The sequence below is a fragment of the Oreochromis niloticus genome, linkage group LG9 (genome assembly GCF_001858045.2).
Source record: "Oreochromis niloticus isolate F11D_XX linkage group LG9, O_niloticus_UMD_NMBU, whole genome shotgun sequence".
NCBI classification, from domain to species: Eukaryota; Metazoa; Chordata; class Actinopteri; order Cichliformes; family Cichlidae; genus Oreochromis; species Oreochromis niloticus.
This window is the reverse complement of record NC_031974.2, coordinates 14909966-14929104: the sequence shown is the minus strand read 5'-3', so window position 1 is coordinate 14929104 and position 19139 is coordinate 14909966. Positions and strand designations below refer to the sequence as shown.

Genomic DNA, 19139 nt, shown 5'->3' with positions numbered 1-19139 from the left:
TTTCCAAATAGAAGCAGCCATTGCACAACAGATAATGAGAGACAATATCATCATAATAGACATGGTCAGGAACAACACTCAGGGAGGCTGTCGTGTTTAAATGATGGTACTAAGGGGTCCAAAGTGTGCCGACAACATATCCCCTCACCATTACACCACCAGCCCAGCCTGAACTGTTGATCCAAGGCAGGCTGGATCCATGATTTCATGTTGTTTATGTCAAATTCTGACCCTACCATCAACAACCAAATACAAATTTTTTAAAAGCTCATCAGTCCAGGAAACATTTTTGCTTGCTGCTGTAGCTTGTCTGCTTCAGGGAGGGTTCAGAGATGCTGTTCTGATCCTCGGTTTGAACTTTAGCAGGTTGTCTTGACTACTTGTCCAAATGCCCTGAGCTGCTGTCATGTGATTGGCTCATTAGACATTTGTGTTAATGTGCAGCTGAAGAGGTGTAAATAGTGAAGAGGCCAGGGAATGTGAACCAAGCCCTGCATCTGGAGAACTGTTCATAAGGATACATTTAATTTTATACATGAAGCTAGTTAAAAACTAGTTTTTATTCATTTTATTTTAAACTAGTTATTTCTATTTGCTCTTCAGAAATAAAATTTCAGGCTCTAACAGGATTATTAAAGAAAAGACTTTTCATAAAGCATTGCTCAGTATTGTAAAGCATCAGTTGTATATAAAACGGTGGTATTCTTTCAGGATAAAAACCACCTCGAAACACTCTGAGCTCTACGAGAAGCCGTTTCCTCTGAAGGTATGACTGACTCTCTGGGTTTGCCAAGTGTGAGAATAGCACTGCACAGGTTCAAGCCACGCTGAGGGCCCTTAGGCTACACCACAGCCCGACTTCAGTGCTTTATATTTGGGGAGGGGGCACTGCTGCACTTCTGCCCTGATTGATATTCTGCACACATTCCAGCGTGGAAAAGGCAGGTTGATGGAAAAGAGCAGCAGCCCTAGTGGTAGATTTGATTCCTTTTGCCGCTGGGAGGAACACAGTGTAAAAGATAAGTGGTGGTGAAAAGACTTAAGAGTTTTGGAGCTGGTAATGTTATGGTAAGATATTCATGCGATCGATATCGGGAGTGGGGAGAAATTACTTAAAAAGAAAACTCACTTTCAAAATCGAGGAAAAAATTGGGCTCCTGTTCCAGATCTGTGCATGTCAAAACTTTCAGTAGGTTCCCCATGTTATGATACCTGTTGAGAGAGAAAAAAAGAAGAAGAGAGAGAAATCAATAAAAAGAGAAGAAGAAGAAGAGTGCAGCAGTGAAGTGAGCAGGTGGTGATGCATTGTTGTATCCATGCACCTCACTCCCGCTCTGCTTCACTGCTCTGGTGCCTGTATGAACTCAGTGATACCCCAGATGTGCCCACCGTTCACATACACCAGCACTCCCCTCGGACACTCCCCAGTGTGTGTTTCCTGCACCCAGGCTCTCACCAACCAGATGTCAGACCAAAAAAAGGCCCAAAAATAAAAAACACAGTTTGACTTCTGCTTTGCTAAACTTCTTCCCAGCATTGGCAAACCTTTACGGGCAGCCGCATGCAAACTAATCCATTTTACCATCGTCCGCAGGGATATCGCTCATAATTTATGTTATGCATGAAGTATGTAGCTGTTTGCTGCACAGTGCATCCAATCAAACATTCATAAAGGAAGTTGTCATCTAAATATGTATAAGCAGGCCAGCTCTGTTTACTGTAAGTGAATCAGACTTAGAGCAGTACTAAGAAATTCACTTAATCGTCTCTGCACAATCAGATAATGCAGCTGCCCAAACATCACATTAATATTAAACATGCCTTGGCAATGCAAGCATGTACGATGGATGTGGTACAGTAAACAAAACACTTGCACTGTGCTACAGCAGTAAATATAAGGCCAGAGTTACAGTTTTGGCATCCATAAATTTGCGAGTTGAGTGAATTTCATCATCAGACGATGACTGCGAGGCTCTGTGTCTGCCAGGTTTGTGACCACCTGGATTTGTCCACAAGATGCTACGCTACAAGGCACCAACTACAGCCTCGAGAAAACTACAACAGGATTGAGTACTTGTCTGTGGTGTGTGTAGAGAGTGTAGCTATAATCCCAGCCTAACACAGCAGCATGATACAGAAACCTAAAGCATATATTTTTTTAATATTTATTAACCAGTGACCATCACACCTTTTTAGAGCATAAGGCAGGGGTGTCCAGCTCCAGGCCTCAAGGGCCGGTGTCCTGCAGGTCAGGTTAGATGTGTCCTTGATCCAACACAGCTGATTCAAATGGCTAAATTACCTCTTCAACATGTCTTGAAGTTCTCTAGAGGCCTGCTAATGAACTACTTATTCGATTCAGGTATGTTGACCCAGGGTGAGATCTAAAACCTGCAGGACACCGGCCCTTGAGGCCAGTAGTTGGACACCCCTGGCATAGGGTATCAAAGTGGACCTCTTAAGCTCCTTTCTAGCTTCACATTTGGACTCCACTGGAGTAGCTTTGCATGATTCGTGGTTCAAAATAATCCTTGGGTCAGTCTGAAACGAGCTGGTTTAGCTTTCCTCCCTTTAAGTTTCTTCTGATTGGCTGCTCCCCATTAAAGAAGGTTTGAACAGCAGCTGTTTAATATGATCTATATAATCCATCTTCAACATGACAGAGTTATCCATCCACAAACAAAGCAAAACAGGTCATCTGTAAATCTTCTTCATGGTTTCTAATAATAATAAACTGTACAGGACAGGCACCAGTTTAGTTCACAGGCGAATGCAGCAAACCAACCCGAAGCTCTTTGCCGTGCATTTTCACCTCAGTCGCTCTTTCTGCTTTCCTGCCCACTCTCTACTAAACTGTCTACTAAAGCAAAAGGCTTCAAAAACCTGTACAGGACACATTGAAATTATAGTGACATCAACAGAAACTGAACCAGAAAGGATCACAATCAAGGTCCAGCTAAGAACGGGAACCAAAACAGAACAGCATCACTCCAAGTTTATCTCTTCCTGTGATCAATGCTGCTTAGCTGTGTTTCTGACAGTCACATTACACAACAAGGAGCTCAAATTAATTTCAGTGGAGCTTCTGCACACCTGAGCCACGTGCAAGCTTTTTTTTTTTTTTAAATGTACTCTGATAATAAAACAAATGAGTTCCTGCTTAAAACCTAGGCATTGTCAATTTCTTGCCATACAGAAAGCTGATCAGTGAGAGTCAAAGAATTTGATCTATAAGCAGAAATGATAACATCATTATTATCATTAAAACTGATCAATGGTCAGTGTGGCCAGTGTTGAGCTTCTTGTTTTAAGTGCCTTAAACTACTAAGATTAACTGGGTAAACAGATGTTAAATGGAGTACAGATAGAGCAGCACCAAAACCAAAGCAAAGCCTGAAACATCCTGTGCACAGAATCTGTATTTGCAGGGACATAAAGAGACACCGCAGTCCAATTATCCAGAATTTAGATCAGTTGGAGATTTCTGCATCAGCAAGGATGGTGGTTAACTTCCAGGAGATAAATCTCATTTAGAGACAAACTTTTTAACCCATCTAACCAGATTTTACTGATCATTTTATTAACTTTAAGTTTCAAAGGAAAATGTAAATTCTGCTCAAAAAATGAATATGCCCAAAATAGGCGACCAGACGCATTTGAAGACAAGCGCTGAGATTTGTGTATAGACTTGTTACCAGAAGTGAGTCATACTTTTATACAACTACAGCGCCAGGGTTTCTGATCCTTGGAGGAAACTGTTTTTGCCACGCCCGTAGGAAAAATCACGAGCGCTGCAATAAAATTATATGTTGAAGTTTTTGTTTGTCTATAATGGGCAAAAAAATAAATGAATAAAAAAGAGGAGGACAATGAAAAGATTTCTGTCAAGTGTGTTTATGGAAACAAACTCCTAACTTTACTGCAGGTAGGCCGATCGAAGTCACACAAATTTACCAGTGTGTCCTCACTCCCTGTTAACTGGTATTTGTTACCACCCAGTATGATTTATGGTTATTTATGTAGGGCCTGTGAAAACGACCCAGTTTTTGTGGCTACGATAATCTTCAGGTGCTTTGCAGGTAGCGATAGACGAAAGAGATGAAGACCCTGCACTCCACACACACACACAGTATATATACTGTATATGTACACACACACACACACACACACACACACACACACACACACATTCTCACAAGTCAGCTGCGAGTTGTGCAATGAAAAGCGGCACCCTTGCGCCGCTCTCTGCTGTCAATCCTCCGACTCCTGGAAAGCGCAGAGCTGCAGAGGTTGACAGACATTTGATAAGTCAGAGATCTGCTGCAGTTTGTAGAGAGAAACGGTGGCAGCTTTAGCCCTCGGTGACGGGGTGGAGATGGACGGGCTTTGCAAAAGAGGGGTCGGCGCAGAACAGTGACGAAATTCAATTTTGGCAGGCAGATGTCACCCGAGATGAGTGGCAGGTGAAGAGCCAAAGCGTCCGAGCGAGGGTCTGCGGAGACGGGGGCAAATCACGCCAGCGCAGGTAATGCTGGAAGACAGGGAGGTGCTGCGACAGAGCAAAGTACGCACTCAGCAGTCAGGAGCAGAGGTTGAGACGGGGCGCTTTTAAAATGCATGAGATGCATCGTGCAGGGAGGATTCTTGAATGTTGAAAACCGAGCACTGGGTCATGTCCCTCCTTTTTTTGTTTGTTTTCCAAGTGCGATGAGCAGACAGTTTTTAAATGACTGAATGACGAGTTGAGGCTGAATTTGTCTAAGTCGTCATTTGCCCTGTTTTGTTTTTATTTTGTTGTTTTGTTACAAGTAATAGATTAAATCAAAAAATAAATATTTGTTAGTAGGAATCCTAAATTTAACTTGAATATACTCTAATAAATATTTGGTGTGCATTTAAAATGACCTTCTCTCTGATTTCCTGTGCATCAGCATGAAATCAGTGGATGAACAGTATTTTTTTTTTTTTTTTTTAACTTTTATTTACTTCAAAAGCGCCTCTACAAACTGTCTGTCACCAGCCAAATCCACTGACCACCTGCAAAGCCCCACCTGCCTTGTCCGGTCTCATCAAACTACCCTCCTCTAATGTGACCTGAATGTCTGACTGTGCCAACGCCGGCACCTCACTGGCTGTCGGAAAGCGGCACCTGATGCAGCCTCGGAAAGGGATGAGAGCTGTCACCGACTTCACCCTGCTGGATGACACGGGCACTACCCCAACACTATCACCATCTCTATCATCATTATCTTCTACTGCCACCTTTCAGCTGCTCGCTGACTGGGCAGAGCAGCCTGGGCTCGCAGCGCTTCAACGAGGGCACTGGCAGCCTTGCAGGCCCGGCGCTGCTCCCCTGTGCCGTTTAAAATGAGGTCATTTAAAGGACGGGGATTTGCGTGGCTGCGTTTCAAAGTCCACTACAGAATCTTGAAGTGCAGAGAAAAGAAAAAAAGATTAAATTAAATCTGTCCATTCTGCAGATTTCTTCCATCAAAATTCATCAAAAGAACCACTTACAGATAACTGACTTTGCTGTTTATTTGGACTTCTTCTTTAAAGATGTATTTGTGTAACTAAGTGTAACTGGTTGCTTAGTGATAGCGTAGTGAAGAATGGTAAATGGCCTGTATTTTGTATAGCGCTTTTCTAGTCCCTAAGGACCCCAAAGTGCTTTACACAACCAGTCATCCACCCATTCACACACACATTCACACACTGGTGATGGCAAGCTACATTGTAGCCACAGCCACCCTGGCTGTGAAGAAAGTGCAGACACTATATTAAAGAGAGTTTGAGCAGTACCCAGCAGTCCTGGCATGTCCTGGGCACCGCCGAGAAGCCGACGACAGTCTTGTTGTTGTTTTGAACCCCCCCGCTGAGACATCGCGTGCTCTCAGTGAGGGTGGGAAGGGAGGGGAGGGCTGCCTCCAAGGCCAGGGGGCAGACTCTGACAAGCTGGAGCCCGCGCAGCTCTCCCATTGGCTGAGCCGGCCTAACCAACAGCTCGCTGTATCCATGGAGTCGAAAAAAATTTGGTGCCATTGAAAAGATTGCAGCAGCCAATCAGGCTCGAGCTCCCGGTGAAGAGCGAGTACAGTAGTAGTAAGACTTGAAAGCACACGAATATATTAATACAGATGAGGTAATGCGCCAAAAACAGCGGATTAGCAGGATAGTAAAGTCAACTACAGATGATGGAGAAGTGTCTGAATCCATCTGTTAGTGACTGGATTGGATGTGATTTCATTTTTCTGTGTAGCTCAGCAAATTCTCTAATTTTTATTAAAAAATGAAAATCTAGTTTTACTGATGAACACGAGCAGATCGTTGCAATAAAAACACGATAAAGGCGGGCTTTCACACTGACACCCTGACATTATTCCAGGAAAATGTCATCCGACTGAAGCTACAATCCAAAACAAATATGTGCAGATTACAGACGGTGGAGGGAGGTTCAAGCCCATTCGGTGAAGAAACCAAAACAGTGCCACGCCCATGCAGCAGCCTGACCTCAGAATGGCACTGCCTGTTTTTTAAAAAACATCTCCCAGCCCTGTGCCTCTCCGTTTAATAAGAAGCGGGACACGGCTGAAACCGAGCACTGCCGCGGCCATCCTTGCAGAAACGGCTCGGGGCAACTGGAAGGCTGGCTGATGCGAGGGAGGGATAGTGCTGACATTCCACTACTCGGCTGCAGCATGAGGATCCACGTGCCCCGCTGCTTTACTATGGAGGGAAAAACAACGCCCTCCCTTCCCCAGCCTCCGCGCGGGGCGTCACGTGGGCTCTGCCGTGGACGGGCTGAGAGCTTGCCTGGGGTGTCTGTCTGTGTTTGTGTGTGCGTGTGTGTGGATAGGGGTAGGAGTGGGGGTGGGATGGGGCAAGGCATGTGTGTGAGAGATGAGTGTGTTTATGTTTGTAATAAACACAGCCTGTAACAGGGAATGCAGAGCTCATTCTGATCAGGATGAAATGGTTAAAATATAAAACAAATGCAAAATAAAAGTGCAGGTATAGATGCGTGCTGAATATTATTGCGTGCGTGGAAGGGGAGGGATTTGAAGCGTCACACTGCGGCAGAGGCGGGCAGAACTAGGCAGCTTTAAACTTGACCTAGATTCCCCGGGTGACACGCCACATCGCATTAGCCCACTCGGCCAGACCTGGACCCGCCGGAGCTCGCTGACACTGGCCTGACTCGACAGGCAGAAAATGGGGGAGCACTTCCCAAATGGGACTGGCATGCGTCCCCATTCCCCCCCCCACCCCACTCAACTTCTCCTCACCCCCACCCACCCCACTCAACTTCTCCTCACCCCCACCCACCCCAACTATCTCCTACCGCTCTCACCCAGCTGACTAAAAATTGCTTGGGGGGGTGCAAGGCGACAAGAAAAAGGGAGGAGCAGGGGAGCAGCAGGGGGAGGCTACGATTTGTTTGTTTATGTGGGTGAACTCTCTGAACTCGTAGCCACGCCTCTGTATTGTTGCACCCGCGTAAACATCGGCTAATACCCCCCTCACCCAGATTTGGGGCAAATCAAAACAAACCTACAGGAAGACTGACGGCGTCACTTGAGGTGACATCCGGTATCGGCCGTCTCATCTTTCTCCAGCTAAAAACATCCCCTGTCGCCAACAGCTGTAACGAACTCAGTTATGAAAACTGGGGTTCTGTCCAGAGAAGCAGATCAGAGAGGAAGGATGAAAGCGGGAGCGCCTCATCCTCGGCTAAGCGCCGCTTTCTGGACGGCACCTGATGAAAGATGGAAACCATGGCAACAGGCAGATGCACCAGAGTCAGCTAAAACGCGGGCTTCATTGAGCTCTGTGGAGAGGCTCTTAGTGCCGCTCTTCAGTCACACCAATACAACATACAGGAGGAGAGAGAGAGCAGGGCTCACAGGCTGGATGATGTTAATTTCAGATCAATCCTCCTTATTTTAAAAAATATTCAAATCAGGAGGCTCAGTGACATTTGCATCATCTTTCATATAAATTTACTTTTTCATTTTCTGCTCCATCCACCTCAGAGCCAGGCCCTCCACACCCTCCCACCCTGCCCTTGAGAGTCCTCTGACTTCTTCCTGGTATGTGTGAGGAGATCATTAACAGGGAGGGGGGTTAGCATTGACTCACTGTCCTGTTCTAAGCGCCACCTCCCTCGGGGCAGCTGCCTCCTAAATCCATTCACACACATTCTCCCTCGTTCCTCTGCAGAAACAACCCCCCCACCCCAAACCATCATTACTTGCCTGACCTTTGACTGACTCACCAACATCAGCGGCATCTTTTAATCTTACTTACAAAAGCATTTGGGAAGAGATGATTTCAAATTTAAGCCTAATTTCAATTTTAGAATCAAACATAATCCTTGCATGTTTTTTTTCCTCCTGCAGAATATTACCCCAACAGGATTTTGGGTGGGGCACGGAGGAGGTTTGGGAGTGATGATGAGTGTCAGATTGTAGAGAACTGACATTTATATTGAGTAGGAGGCGAGTGCCATCTGGAGGAGGAAAGCAGCTGTGCATAGAAGGCAGGAAGGATGCGAGCCACTCCCAAAGCTTGTACCGGCACATTTATGCATCTTTTTGTTTACATTTACAAATGCAAACAGGAAGTGGGAATATTTACAATAAACTGATTATGCTGTAAACTGTCTCTTGATGGAAACCCTGCAGAATACTTCTGCAAGGTTTGCAAATTTCATTTTACTGAGTTGGAGAGAAGCTCCAATGACAGATCCAACAGCGCCATCCAGTGTTGACAAGTAATTATTTAAGGATAAACGCTCCCATATCTCTTAGGGAAAAAATGACATTATTTCCATTGACAAGAAATAGAAATAATATATGTCAGTTCCAAGTTTAAAACTAGCTTTCCAGATGTTCAGTTTTTCTGGTGCATATGGCTGCAGTCTGCGAGCTTCCTGATGGAAAACCTGGGCAGGAAGTTACACGGCGTCAAGCCTCCAGCGGCATAAATAATAGATAACCTAGGAGAAGCTGGGAGCTTTTAACTGACATAACAAGCCACTCTACATATTACACCCTTTCAGACGCATCATCTCAAATGACCTACTCAGAGGGTGGGGTTGGCTGAGAGCGGGAGGCCAGAACAGCTTCCATATGCTGAGTCAGGAATGGAGAAACTGATATTCATTTAGTATTTAAAAAAAACAAAAAAAAAAAAACAAAACAAAAAAAAAACACCAGCTTATTATGTGATCTACCAGCTGAATCACTTAAACTGGTCAAAAAACAGCTTCTATCTGTAATTTGGGGCAAGCTTAGAGCTATATATAGAAGACAGTTACACATATTTTGCATTCATGTCCATAACAATAACACTTCAAGGCTTCACCAGCTGGGGGCACTATTGATCCAATTATAAGAGCCAAGAACAGCTTCATCTATGGCTACCACCCTCCCCCTGGTTTAAGCAGGGTTAATCCGCCCTGCATCTTTCCACACAGACCTCAGGCTGCTGCATTAACTCATTCCCTTTCTTCATGTATAGTGCATCACGTTTGTTCCCCTGCACCGCTGCAGGGTCGCATACTGCGCAGCAACCAAAATAGCAACCATTCAGGCCAATTTAAGTGAATAGATTTGAGTCTCAATAAGGCACTGCAGAAGCATTAGCCTATACACACGCATACACACTACAAGTCTCACATGGGGACACACACACTGACTTAGCAATCCTATATATGAACCACCTGAGGCTTAGCCGTCAAAGCAGCGTAGCATTCCAGCTCCACAGCTGAGCCAATCAAATGATAGCTGTGTGGCATGGTAACAATCTCCAAGGAGACACAGAGGAAAATACAACAGGGATGGGCACGCATACGAGCAGGAAGAGATGATGGGAAGGAAACTTAAGCGCAGCCCTGCGTTAGAACGACACAGCACTAAAATATTCGTCTAAAATCACCAGGAGTGAGTTTGAGTCCATAACTGACCAACTACTAAACACAGTCCAACACCAGAGCTGCCTGCTCATCACAGGAGCCGTAACCCCGTGCCCTGTGGTTATATAAACACTCTGGCCTTGATAGGGGGCACAGGAAGCCGGGAGCACCTACATTACTCAACTCCTTTTTATGGCCCACAATGCACTTCATTTCCTGTGACAGCATTACACATACACCCACAGCATTGCACATTAGGACTATAATAGGCATAGGTGCACCACAGGCGGTCTTACATAATGACATGTCTGTATTTGTGCAGAGAGAGCTACTAATGCTTAAACGTCAATGAGATGAGGTGATGGTTGTCAGAAAAGTAGGCTGAAATGTTATTAATGCGGGCCATTACAGCAGTAGCTCTTCCACCAGCGACAAGTAGATAAATGGTGAAGATTTTCTGATTATTTTTCCGAGTGAATGCACTTTTATGCTCAGAGATTTGTTAAATCGGGATAATCTGAGGTGAAAAGACAGAGAAACTCAAGCACCAAGTGACCTGGCCTCAATTTTCCCTTAAAAATGTGCCTTATAACCAATTTTCCCTGAGATCTGGCCTGAGAATGCAAAGTATGCCACTTGTGTTTGTGATTGAAGCCAAACTTTGTAATAGAAACAGCAGCTAACTGAATTTTCTCCCACCTATACTGAGCCAACATTAGCATGGAAAAAAACACTAGCAGTGGAAAGAAACCAAAATGAACTGACTCAGCCTCTATTTAGGGAAACGCTTCCATTCAATTCAACGCTCTTCAGTATGTGCCCATGACCTAAACGACTGGAAAAATATAGTTACACAAATGAATGACGGCAGTATTTATGGTGATTAAGCACCTGCAGTGAATGCAAATAAGGAAACATATCAGTTGTGAATATGTGCAGGTATAAATAGACATGCAAACAAAATAACAGCAGATAAGCAGATGGTAATCAGGGGTGGGAAAAGAAAGATGCTGAGGATAAAAATAGCTTCAATTTTTGCATTGATGAAAATGATGCACGTGTGCAACTTGCGGACTTTGAGTGGGAATTTTATGCTGTTCCAATGGAAATAACCACAGACTAGCGTGCATTATGAAGTTCAAAGCTAATATAAACATTGAGCAGTCTGACTTAGTGAGCACGGTCCGGACATGCATTTGCTTTGCAGTGTGAAGTTCCTGCTTTGTGTTTACATGTTGCCACAACACAGCACAAAGATTTGTCATTGTACTAAAAACAGCAGAAAAGTGGTTTGCTTTTATTTTAAAACACCCAACCATGTTTAGCCTCTTACTTTAGAAAATGCTTTATTTTTGCCTGTTTTTTTCTCATGTCACCCGCAACAAGACAAAGATCCATGCACTTATTTTGAAAGTTTAGTTGCTGCTAACAAGCTAGCACTGATGCTTCCTGTAGGGGCGGTAATGGGCAAATTCTCTTTCACTGTCTGTAGTTTTTCTCCTCCAGAGGGTGAAGCAACACTCCCTGAATCCGGGTCACTCTGCAGAACATGCAGCTGCCATCGGCGGCAGTCCAAGACAGCCGGGACTCACTGGAGAGGCAGCAGCTGATTCTGCTGCTCAGTTGTTTCTCACAGAAATAATTTGCAAACAGATTTGCAGAGGATAAAGTCCTGTGTTAGACTATTTAATTAGGCATTTCCAAACTTCAGACATCCACAGCCCAGTGTGAAATGTGAGAATCTTCTGAGGCCTTTTAACCTCTGATCATCTCACAAGTTTAAAATCAACAATTTCTTTTATCTTTTCTATCTTTTTCTACCTTTTCTGTAGGTCACTGCTCAATTTTAAACTCATGAAAGATAAAGTTTGAGCTTTTAAATTCATATAACACAGATTGTGTGAGTGTCCTTCTGTACATTAGAGCTGAATTTAGGAGGGTTTTCTTCACAGCCAGGAGAACAAACAACAACGCACATATAAAATTGAAAGTTCAAATTATTACATACAAATCGTTCCAGTTTTTTTCCCCCTATTTGATTAGTAGATCAACAGAAAAGCATCTTTGAGGACTTACCAGCAGTGGAGCTGTGTGTCTGGCAGGAGCAGGGAGGCCCGGCCTGGCAGGTGGCCCCGGGGTCACAGTCCTCCAGCAGAGGTCAGCCTCTGAAACAAAGATCAATAGCAACAAAACATAAAACTCTACAATCTAGAGCTTGAAAAAAAATCCTAAAAAACATCCGCAACTAGAGATAACAAGACGTGGCATCACTGCTCCTGCTGAAGACAAAGTTCAACTAAATTATTTGAAATGCACCAAAAAAGCAAAACAACAACAACAACAACAACAACAAAAACCCCACAGCTAAGCAACTATTTTGTGCATTTTGACTTTACCAAAGTTGGACAACACTACTGTTGCACACTTCACACATACTGGTTACACCCTTTAGAAATGACTGCCTGTCTTTGGGTTCCCTTTTAAAATGAGCTGTAGCACACAAAAAAGGAAACACAGCACTATCAGAGAAAATGCAAACACAAACACAAACAATAGGCAATAACTGGGCTGTTCTCCTATCCTAATGCGACTACCTTGAGAAATATGGGCTACAGTAAGTGAATTTTTAGAAAGGAGAAAAAAAGAAGCATGGAACAAACAGAATCGCATGAAAAAAAGCACACCACTTCCTATTGTGTAACACTTCCTCTGATTCACTTCAGGTTTTCTACAAGACTCCACGCTTCCTCCTGTAAGAGGACTACTGCACAACTCACTCACCCAACTCATGTTTGAGTCCTTTTATTGAGATGTGGAAGCGCCTAAACCCGCCACATTAATAAGAAATCTAAGCGACTGAAAGGTTTAGCACACGTTTTGTGTGTCTGGTTGGTTCTTAGGTCTAAATAAGAGAAGAATAACCTCACGACTCTCAGTTTCAAGATTCAACAGTCTCTGCAAGCCACAAGCTCGTTTCACAAGTCATGCAGCCCTGATTGAGAGTGCACGCTCAGTAGACTGTGAGACCATTAGGACCGAGGCAGCTCTCTTCTCGCCAGCCTGCATACAAATGCACAGCGGTGGCATCAGTGCTGGTCATGCATGAATGTGATCAGACTTCAAACCCCAGAACCACAAGAACAGTGAAGCCTGAGAGAGACTTGTTGAGCAGAGGGCAAACGTGATGAAATAAGACACTGTCAAAGGGCTAAGCTACACATGAGAAACCAGAGAAGAAGAAAATAAGACTACACAAGGAAGAGGCATTCTTGTGAACCTGAAAAAAGAGAGTGTAACAGCCTCTTTTATTTTACTTTTCTCCCCGTTAATGTAATGTGACTTGCTCTTAATCCAACAGAGCTGACATGCCATAGGAAACATTTGCAGCAGGGCATCATGGGAGTCTGCTATGCATCCCAAACACAGCTGGGGTCACAATATACAGCCAAATCATTGCTTGAATAACCATGAGGTCATGGAGGTTACATTTAAGCCTACATCATGCAGAGCAGTATGTCAGCTGTGGTGCTACAGTTAAGGTTTGGTTCTGTAATATCAAACAGTGCAAGTCAGCTGCTGAAGACACAGCATGGCAGGATATTTAATCAGATAAATTACAGCAGAGAGGCATGGCAGTGAAAAAAGAAAGTATTTTATATCCTGTTAGACTTGTGATTCTGCACAAGTCCCACAGACTATTAAAATTAAAGTTCAGATAATATTTCAGAATTACTGCCCAAGTAAGTGCCCAGGGCCATTACCAAGTGGCTGCTGAATAGCAAGACGTGCTTGTAGATGGACTATCATGCAAAATGTCATTAAAAATATAAAAACAATACTTAAGGAATAAGAAAATCAAACTACTCAGGGAGTCTACTGTGCATAAAATGCTTCCTTTAAAGTCTGTGTATGCTAACCGTTCTGAGTTAATACTAAATCAAGCCGCGACCTCCAGGGCTGGAAAATGAAGACAAATCTGTAGTGCCTGAAACTGCAGTTCCTCTAACAGCCACATGAGGCCGGCCCCATAAGTGAGTTTAGTGAGTCCTCATAGACCAGGGGTGGGCAACTCCAGGCTTTGAAGGCCGGTGTCCTGCAGGTTTTAGATCTCACCCTGGGTCAACACACCTGAATCACATGACTAGTTCATTAGCAGGCCTCTGGAGAACTTCAGGACATTTTGAGGAGGTAATTTAGCCATTTAAATCAGCTGTGTTGGATCAAGGACACATCTAAAACGTGCAGGACACCGGCCCTCAAGGCCTGGAGTTGCCCACCCCTGCCATAGACTCGTGTTACAATCGCCACTCTCTTCATAACAATTCTAGTGAAGTGATTTTTTTTAATCATTTCACAACCTGGATACTGGAGTTGCCACATGTTGATAATAAATCAGTGGGTCACATAGCTGTTAAGTCCATGGCACTGGAGTGCAGGCGAGCTGCTAGCTTGGCTAAAAAGTCAAGCACATAGGTTAGATGCTACTTCATAGTGCTTTGTTACAGCTAATACAATAAATACGAGGCTGCCCAAGCTCACCCTCTCTCTCTCTCGCCTGTAAATTAAATCAAATTATCCCGGGGCAAATGACTAAGATCAGTACTTCTAACCACCACCATGCTTTTGAGGTGCATGGCTCAAACTGTGAGTGCGGAAGTACACAGTCATTCACTTGAGTGCTGCTGCAGGAAAAGACCCACACGATGAGCTCATTCAGCAAACTCAGGCTGTGTGTGAGCATGTGTGCGAGCGGTGATTCAACTTTGCTCATTCCTCCAAGCAGCGTTTAAAAAAAAAAAAAAAAAAAAAAAAAAAAAAAAATCAAAGCAATCAGAGACAAAACAGTTAACAGTTAACCGATGTGACTCTTCACTGTGGGCGTTTCACAGTTTGGGGTTTTAGTCACCTCAGAGGCAGCTACGCTTTTCCCAACAGGTTCTTTATCCAAACATGGTCAGTCTAAATAAAACCAAGTCAGAAGGAGTGGCTAAATGTAATTTTCATTACACTCCAGTTACAAACATAAACAAAAACTCCAGCGAACTACATGGTGGAGTGGCATGGCAACAAAGCTTTCTCCTAACCATGTGCTCACTTCCTGCTCCTTCATTTATTTCCTTGTTTTGATTATGATAAAACAAAAAGGGGGGCAGAGTCGCTGCATACCAGAGCTGGATTGGTCTGTTCTGCACAGTGTATAAAATATTACAGTTTTGCTATTGGATCACAAAAACTCCAACAATAAGTGCTTGTGAAGCAAACTCATATTTGACTGTGCTCTCTCAGTTTGCAGGAGCAATAAGCTAACACACCATATACACTTGTTTGGCTTTAATTTTACTCAACCACATGAAGGACTCAATAAATGTGGGACAGCATGTGTGGCCCTGATGCTGTGTGCACTACAAACACTAAAACATGTGCTACATAAGGTAATCAGTGAGATCTGGAGCACATCGGGTTGTCATCCACACGGATAAAACAAATTTTGAGCTTCAGATGTTTCAGCTGTAAAAGAATATTTAGACTCAGATTTAGACTGCGCCAAACACTGTTTTACAGCTCTACCCACCTGCTGTTTGCAGTGGGCAGCCAATAAGAAAGTCAGATTAAAGAGAGGAGATGGATGCACTGAGGTGCCACATTTAGTGCCCCGGTATAAGTCAAATAAAGATTATTTTGAACTGTGAATCAAGCAAGAATCTGGAGCATTAATCCACGAATACAGGTGGAGTTGTAAAATGAGCATAATAGGTCCTCTCTTAGTGCAGCACAGATGTACAGTGGTTAGCACTGTTGCCTAAGCCGTCAGAGGCCTTTGTGTGGAGCTTGCATGTTCTCCTCATGCCTTCATGGGCTCCATGAGGGTACTCCAGCTTCCTCCCACAGACCAAAGATATGCATGTTAGGTTAAATGGTTATTTTAAGTCGGTTGTAGGTGCATATGTGAGTGTGTTGGCCCTGTGATGGCCTGTTGACCTGTACTGGGTAACCCCACCTCACACCCAACCAACAACATACGGGGATAAGCCCCAGCACTCCTGCAACCCTTAACTGAATAACTGTTTAAGAAATTGGATGGAAAGTTACCAAGGTGTAGATGGATTTTTAAATACCTACAGCTGTTTAAAGACTTAAATGGGGATTTTTTAATACAAAGTGATTTAAAAAACAACAACAACAACTTGTGATGTGCTTAGAAACCTAGAGATTTTGAACATTTACACTCAACATGACATATGGGTCACTGACATTATGTGATCATGAGCTCCAACTTTCTTTCCAAAACTGACAACACCTGAAATCTCACCTGTGTAGTGTGTTTTACAGTCTGTGTTAAATACTAAATACTGCAGCTGTATGAATGAAACTTAAAAGGCAGACGTTTTCTTTTAATGATGGAGCCTGGGTGGAAAATGCTGGCTGTGTAGTCGAGGAGAGAGAGAGCGGCAAAAGACTTGTGAGCATCTCCAGAACCAAAGTGAAGAAAGCGACACTGGGACTTAAAAACTGTCCCTCACGCTGTTGGTTTCGACACCTCTGAATAAATCGTCCATTAAAACTTGGGTTGTCATGACAACTTGTATTCCCCTTTCCCCTCTGGCGAGCGAGAGCCGAGGACTGACGAGGGATATCGGATGTGTGACTGAAATTACTGAAGCCCGCAGAGCACAGCGGAGCCTCTGTGGAAAATCATTTCATTAAGAAATCTCCCACAGATCGCTTACACGGGCCCGAGATGCTTGAACTGAAATGACACAACAAATGCTTGTTTAGGGCTCGTTCCTCTCTGCTGGACTGGAATATTTACACCATGCCAGGGATCTACAGTCAATCACGCAACCAGACGCTGGTACACAGATCCATTATAAATGTCTTTGATACTAAGAAGATACTGAGATTGTGATTTTTTTTATAACACAGATTACTCACATTTAAAAGAAAAGAGAAAAGAAATGGATTTTCTTCGACCAAGATAAATAAATAAAGAATAAAAGATGAGCTAAACTCTCAGGGAGTGAATCTGGGTTTTTAGGAAGCAACAAAAATAAAGCAAAGTGCAGGGGATGAAAGAGTTAACAAGGGAACTGTTAAACATAATACTTGAAAGCCAGAATTGTAATTTTAAAAAGCTGGTGGTACAAGTTAGTATAAAAAAAGTTGCTGTCATCATCTGCACATCCTGGATGAGAATCTTCGGTCTCATCACATCACAGAGATGTTCTATTGGACTGCGTACAGTGAACTCGTCAGGTCATTTGATCATTGTGACATGGAGTTATTCTGCTGGAAGGACCAATTATAAACAGAAGATGGGTACACTGTGGTTATAAAGGGACGGACATGGTCAGCAACAATACTCAGGTAAGCTGTGGTCTAAATGCTGCTCACCTGTACTAAGAGGCCGAACATGAAAATATCCCAACCAGCACCAGCCTGAACATTTGATCAGTGGCAGGATGGATCCATGCTTTCATGTCCTTTGTACCAAATTCCAAAACTATCTGAAGGTTGCAGCAGAAACCAGGAATCATCACACCAAGTGAAATTTGTCCAATCTTCTGTTGTCCATTTTTGGTGAGCCTGTGAAAACTGTAGCCACAGTTTCCTGTTAGCTGACATGAGGGTCACCCAGTGTGGTTTTCTGCTGCTGCAAGTTTAATGTGTTGTGTGTTCAGAGGTGCTCTTCTGCATACCTTGGTTTAAACATTATGTTACAACTAAGTTCAAAGCAGTCTGGCCTTTCTCCTCTGACCTCTGGCATCAGCAAGTCACTTTCACCCAGAGAACTGCTGCTCACTGGATATTTCTCAGTAAATCCGAGAGATTGTCGAGTGGGAAAATCCCAAGTGATCACCAGTTTCTGAAAGACCCAGACCAGCCCATCTGTCACCAACAACCATGCCAATTGATGCTCAGTTTAAATTTGCTGCCCTGTGACTGGCCGATTAGATATTTGCATTAATAAGCAGTTAAAAAAGTATACCTAACAAAATGTAGCAGGGTTTAATGCCAAATCCCATTAAACCCTGGTTATTATCAATAAAGTGTCATAAAATTTCTAAAATGTCCATTACGATTTACCCAGAATCCAAGGGGACGTCTTCAAATTACTCCTTTTAAGCCCCACACCACAAATATTCAATTTAAAATGACATAAAACTGAGAAAATCATTTTTGTTGATTAAGGGACCCAATAGAGTATTTTGGCTGAACAAAATATTAAGCACCATTACATTATTTCACATAAGGATGTATATTCAGATATACTACTTTAGGTTGGAGCAAGCATGAAATTCTAGACCTGACTAAACAATGTGCAGGCAATTGGGGTGGAAGTGGGAGCGACTCATTTTTATATAACAGCTTTAATACTATGTGAAAATGGAGGTTTGGTGTGGGGGCAGCACTGCAACACTTTCATGCAAAAACTGGATTTTCACCATGCTGATTTGCCATCTGTGGCAGCACGTCTGCTCTGAGCGTCTGCTGAAAATGTAGGCAGCCGCATGAGAATCTCATGCCTGTCGAGTTTAACATGTTATCACAAAAAATAAAATCAAATAAAAATCCCCACTGTGGCTTTTGTCATGAGTGGATCTTTCTCTCAATGCAGCAGGATGAAGTGAAAGTAGAATTTCTCTAGTGTGAGCCTGTAGGGGTTTTCAGTGCATGAGTGAAAGATGTGGGGGTAGGAGCACAGTGTTTTTTTCCTTCTCATTGAGTGAGCAGTGATATTTATAGTCTTAATGTGGTATACTACAGCCCAGTCTCATGGCAAGATGTCAATTAGGAAACTAATGTATTGTAAGGGGAAGTCTATCGCTTCTGCACCATGTACGACACCAGACTCCTCAGAGAGGTCCTGTCACCATGGCAACCGATGAAAAAGTGGGAACCACAGTAGTCTCACCCAAACCACGATCTCTTTATAAACTTAATCAGCTAGTTTCATTTTTATTGCTAAAACCTAACAGTAGTTTTTAATACCTAATCCTAATCAAATAATGTAATACCTGAACCTAACTGACTTTTAGTTTTTGCTAAACCCAACAGAGTGCCTATACCTAAAGTAGTTTTCAATGCCTTAACCTAAACAAGTCTATTTTAATGCCTAAACCAACATGAATAATTTAATGCCTTAAACTAACCTAATAGTTTTCCTTTTCCTTTCCTAAATGCCTTACCCGAGCTGAGTAGTATAAAACCTAAACCTAACTGA

At 43.3% G+C, this 19139-nt stretch overlaps 1 protein-coding gene across 2 annotated transcripts in view; it reads right to left on the bottom strand.

Annotated features, from left to right (window-relative positions):
- Positions 1-19139, bottom strand: part of fam49bb (family with sequence similarity 49 member Bb) — a 41065-nt gene that overhangs the window by 15383 nt on the left and 6543 nt on the right. Inside the window, exons 2-3 of one of the 2 annotated variants that reach the window (XM_003439245.5) lie at positions 11993-12081; positions 1130-1212 (exon numbers count right to left, since the gene is read on the bottom strand). In XM_003439245.5, coding sequence (XP_003439293.1) covers positions 1130-1202 — 73 coding nt within the window. In that variant the 5' untranslated portion in view covers positions 1203-1212; positions 11993-12081. The remainder of the gene's footprint in view (positions 1-1129; positions 1213-11992; positions 12082-19139) is intronic. The other variant, XM_019363061.2, reaches the window with a different exon arrangement.